Source organism: Glossina fuscipes, unplaced genomic scaffold (genome assembly GCF_014805625.2).
Source record: "Glossina fuscipes isolate IAEA_lab_2018 unplaced genomic scaffold, Yale_Gfus_2 114, whole genome shotgun sequence".
Taxonomy (NCBI): domain Eukaryota; kingdom Metazoa; phylum Arthropoda; class Insecta; order Diptera; family Glossinidae; genus Glossina; species Glossina fuscipes.
The window spans coordinates 4,725,525-4,730,835 of NW_023998457.1; the positions used below are offsets into that span (position 1 = coordinate 4,725,525).

A 5,311-nucleotide genomic window follows, 5' to 3' on the forward strand; every position below is an offset into this window, starting at 1 on the left:
GGCGAAATGCATTTCTTTTTTTGTGATGTTGAGTTGAGATGGACTAAGCCAATAAATTTGTGACTTATATATCCAGATAATAAACAGTCGTAATTATTTGTAAGAATCATATATAAAACGCAACAACAACAAAAAAAGCGGCCGTAATAGCTAAAGTCTGTGTGTGTGTGTGCGGGTTGCAAACTTTGGGTGGAAACAAAAAAGGAATTCGCTTTTCTAATAGAGCAAGTTAGTTCCCCGAGATGACGTCCCTATTACCAAGTACCTACACGTGCTGCAATGTAAATAAAAGAGAGAACTGAATTCCGCAAACATGGGGAGTTATAGTGGGTTGATCATGATCCGCTTAGAAGGGCGTTGCCAAGTATTCGTTGCTTTGTCTAAACCGCTTTTAAACTGGAATCTCTTGCCTTACCTGGGTCTTTACATGCGTATTTCGAAAATGCAGGCCTGTTTCAAATCTTCCAACAGGTCACAAATACATGAGTGTGATTGAATCCACTCGCAATTGCTTTGTTTATTAGTATTCTACAAAGGTGTCTGTTAACGTAGACCGAAAGACAACTTTGTGTATCTTTATGAAAATTGGTAACGGTCTCCAAACGTGCCTAAAGATGTTACTCAGTGAAGGAGCAATTCATTGCTCCTCTACTAAATTAAGAATCGAAGTTGTAGACTAGCGTGCAGTTTGCCAATTTAATGGCTTATCTTTACTAAGCACAGAGAGGAACTTTAAAAAATAGACTGAGTTCCTAAAGAATATTAGCCTAAACGTTATGTTTTAATAATAAAATAAATGTTCACGTCTTTCCACTCTGCGGTGTCGAGACCACCTTTCAAATAGTGTATAACTATATACACGCTTTTAATCATTATTCTACTTCGACCGCCCGTCTGCTGTGAAATGAAGCTGGCATCGAATTTCTGGAATGTTTGGTTTAATTTCAATATAAAAGAACTACTTATTATTTATTTATTATTTCAGCGATAAACGTTCTAACGACGAATGGGCTGACGAGCGAATTACACAATACGGGGAGAAAACTGTGTTACCCTGACATTAAGTATTATTAGGCAACTCACAAACCTAGCCTAAATCTCGTTCAGTAAAACTTTATTTTAATATTTTTATAATAATTTATGTCCCGACGTTCTTTCGCTATATACATCCAATTAGTTTATAATTACCTACACGATCTTAATCGTTATTCTATTTCGATCGCCCGTCTGCCATAACACAGCTCCTGTGGGAAATTTCTTAAACTTTTGGGAACCTTTAGGTTATACAAGCACTGTCTGGTCCTTTTATAGTCATCACTTTACTTTTTTGAAAATGAATTTTTCGAACATTCTTAGTCCACAACCGAATAAGCCTCGAAAACTCTACACTTACACCAAGAGTGTTTCACATCAACAAACTCAAGTACTTTCGATATTCATATTTAAGAGTAAAAGAAGTTCTCCTCTATTTTATTGAATTTGTTCACGAAGCTGCTTAAGTCAAAGGAGAAAGAGCCCAATAATATGTCACTTATCGCGGATGTCAAGGTTTTAGAAGCTAGCGATAGCGATTTTTTTCTTTTCACTTCTGATATTTAGCCCATATCTAACTAAAGGTTTTCAACGAAAAGGATTTAACGGAAGGATTTAAGGAAAACAAAAACAGAAACACAAATTAAATGAATCGAATAGACCAGTGCAGTATAAACAGGGAACCATCACAGTAGCTGTTAATTAAACTCGTTAACTATTCCCAGACTGTACTGTTCTCTTGTCCGTTGGTCTGTATCTATGTATTTGGTGGTCCAATAGCTCATTGTCGAAAATTACACTCATTTACACGCACAAACAAACACATACACACATACACACACCATCCTCATGAAACCATATCCATTTCTTAACTTGCAGGCATTATTGCTGCTGACCTTATACATATACATATAAAAGAAGACAAACTTGGACAACTGAATTCCCCTTTACCAGCGGTGATCTCCTTCCATCTTCTCCTTATGATGGGCTCCAAGTCTCCGTTTTCCATCAAAAACTAAATGTATCTTTTGCAATCTTATTTTTTTGTTTTATTTTATTTTATTCAATATACGTAATTTTTTAAAAGTAAATTAATTTCTTACGTTTATTTAATTTAAGTTGTCATTTATTATTTTTATTTTACTTTTTTTTCTTTTTTTTTTTTTTGCACAAATTGGTCATTGTATTGTTATTTCTCCTTCTTTCTTATTTTTTTTTTTTTTTTTTTTTTTTTTGCATTAGAATATTCACCGCTCGAAATGGATGAAGAGAAGGATGTGTACGCCAAAAGGTAGAAATGTATGCACAAACAAACAGTGTAGATATTCGTTTGCGCACGAATTAATATGTATATGTGAACGATTTAAAACCCACAGGCTGGTAATGGCTTATTAGAATAGCCTGATTTACTGTCGTTTTCCTTTATTGGAAGGAGAATGGTTTTTTTGTTCATACATAAAAATATTCGCCAACGTGTCATAGGAGTTGCTTTTCTTTTTTTTTTTTTTTATTCAATACATATTCATACAACGGTTTTTGGGGTTATAATATTTATTTTTAAACTGTCTTAAGTTATTTTAATTTTCCTTCTTTTTTAACCACGTCGCAAGTCTGCTGGCTCTCTCCGACGGTGATCAACCTTGACTCCTCGTTGTTCTCGCCCTTCTTCTCATGCAGCGTCTCAACATTTCTAAGCAAAAGACACCCTTATGCGATATAGACAAACTTCGGACTTTCTCTTTTCATAATTCTCTCTTGAAATGAAGCTACCATGCAAGCGCAGAATTATGAAAAGAGATCTTATAAGCAATACTACTCGTTCTGTAATCCCCCATTTCTTTACGCGGACATTACACATTTTTTATTAATATAAAGTTCCTTAAGCTATTGCCGCCCGGTATCTCCTGATTTTAATTCTTATATTAAAATTTCTATTTGATCTCTAGAGTGCGATAATAGCTTTTGGTAAATTGCTGTCCGCTCGCTCGCTTTTGACTTTGAACTTAAATATTGAAACCTGTGTACGACTTACACATAGTTTTCTGTTTCAATTCTTAAGTATTTTCAGTTTTAAATTCACCTTGTATATTTAACCAACAGGATGGCCGCTAAGATTATGAATGAAGTCAAGACCATCGCTAAAAAAAGATGCAAAAACTCGGCCTATGGGAGCAGTTTTCTCGACGGCTTAAATAAGATGCGCGTCGATCAAAAGGTAAGCGGGATGTTATAGAAAGATTGCCTGTTCGAGTCAACACATTATTCCATTTTACAGTACTGCGATTTCACATTGGAGGCAAATGGCAAGATTTTCAAGGTACATAAGGTAGCTCTCGCTATTGGTTCGCCTTATTTCGCAAAGATGCTTGAGAGTAAGTAATTGCAGACATAAGCCCACACTTGAACACACTTAAAACGTCTAAATGTTAAAAACTGTTGCAGCTGACATGGAGGAGAAGAGAGCAGGGACAGTTAAGTTGGAGGAGGTAGACGTTTGTACTGTAGAAGCGCTTATTCAGTACGTGTACACCGGTATCATCATCCTGACTAAAGATAACGTTGAAGCATTGCTCTCTGCATCGGATCGATTCCAGATTGAATGGGTGAAGCTGGAGTGCGAGAAATATGTGAAACGTAATCTGAATCCAGCAAACTGCTTTCGGATACTAAGATTAGGTGGTAAGAATATGCAAGAATTCCTGTGAATGAACTCAGATTTTAAGTATTTATTGTCTTACAGATACGCCTTCTTTTACGTCACTGTACGATCCCGCTCACAATTACATCGTTGACCAATTTGATGATTTAATTGAAGTGGAAGATTTCTTGCTGCTGTCATTTGATGAGGTATTTAAATAATTGCATACTAAAGCCTACAGGAATGCTTTTGCAGTTCTTGTCTCTCAATACAAGCCGCTCTTTTAATGTTCCTCAGCAAAGTAGTGCTTTCTTAAATTGAGTTTCTTTCCTACCAGTTAACGCAATCACATCTGTCCTAATAATAATATTTGATTAGATGGAAAGAGAAAGATGAAAATCATGTTAGCTTTGCTAGTCTCGGACTATATTGAATAAACATTTGGATAAAAACAATTTATTATCTAACAAAGGGACGCACCAAGGGCATGGAAGAATAAGATTTTATATTATACATTACAGTAGATATGACGCACACACACATTAACAGCGTCGAATATTTTTTAAAAGTGCCTAAAGCTCTAGATCAGGGGTCCTATTTAAGTCAGGACAGCTGAGTAAAATAATATTCACAGTAGGAAATTAATCTGAAAAATGAGAGTTTGGTGTTTTTCATAATGTACGCGATGATAAAAATCTGTTAAGAGGTTTACAAGAATATCCCATAAACGTCAAACGTGGGAACTCAAAAATCGATTCTTGTTTGAGCGAAGTAGAAAAATATTTGCATATCTAAAGCATTTAATCATACTTTGAAAGTAGTTTGTCTGACTAAATTCGCACAGTTGGTGTATAACTGGTATAGAATTCTCTTTAATTCTACATTAATTTTCCTTTAACGTTTTTTCTAGATCAAGAAATTAATAAAGGACGACCAGCTGGCTGCGGACAACGTTTATAACGCTGTACTAAAGTGGGTTAAATACGACCGAAATAAACGAAAGGTTCATCTGGCGGAGTTAATGAGCCATATTACTTTACCTCTACTCAGCACTCAATTTTTAAAAAGCCAAGTTTCTGCTGAACCTCTGCTTACAGAAGACCGAACGTGCAATAAACTCCTAATGAATGCTTTGTTTCATAAGTTGACGTCAATAGAGGAAGGAAAACCTTTGCCAGATAGCTTGAGGACCCGAAAAAGGCCTAAACATATTGTAACGAGTTTTCTTAGGCGGAGTATATCCAGTCAATCCAGGATCCGTTGCAAGAAAATTTTTAATAAATAATCAGGCCCTTCGGGGGAGAATGGTGTTATGATCTCTTAGCTTTATTGGTTCCTCTTTACTGGACGGAAGTATGAAATGGCTGGGGCAAGGAAAAGGAACCAGCGAGGTGACCCGACTTTGTTGCGCGCTTACCGTTTTATTTTCTTTTCTTACGACGTTAGACTTTCACTTTCTGTTCGATTTCAATATCGCGGGGCGCTGGAAGAAAAGAACCGAAAACTTTGCCAGTGTCATAGCTGCTTAGGCTCGCCTGTTTGTCCCTGGTTGGTGGGTGAGTCCAGTAATAAGATAGTAAAAAAAAGTCTCTCCGTCCTTCAGGGATGGCGATTAATACTAACCAGCGCATCCCCTATCCG

The 5,311-nt window shown here is 36.2% G+C and overlaps 1 protein-coding gene across 1 annotated transcript in view; it reads left to right on the forward strand.

Annotated features, from left to right (window-relative positions):
• The first annotated feature begins 3,133 nt into the window (after positions 1–3,133).
• The window catches only part of LOC119640044 (kelch-like protein 2), a 2,462-nt gene continuing 284 nt past the window's right edge, over positions 3,134–5,311 (forward strand). The window contains exons 1-5 of the mRNA XM_038037819.1: positions 3,134–3,247; positions 3,308–3,404; positions 3,475–3,711; positions 3,773–3,879; positions 4,581–4,929. Coding sequence (XP_037893747.1) covers positions 3,134–3,247; positions 3,308–3,404; positions 3,475–3,711; positions 3,773–3,879; positions 4,581–4,929 — 904 coding nt within the window. The remainder of the gene's footprint in view (positions 3,248–3,307; positions 3,405–3,474; positions 3,712–3,772; positions 3,880–4,580; positions 4,930–5,311) is intronic.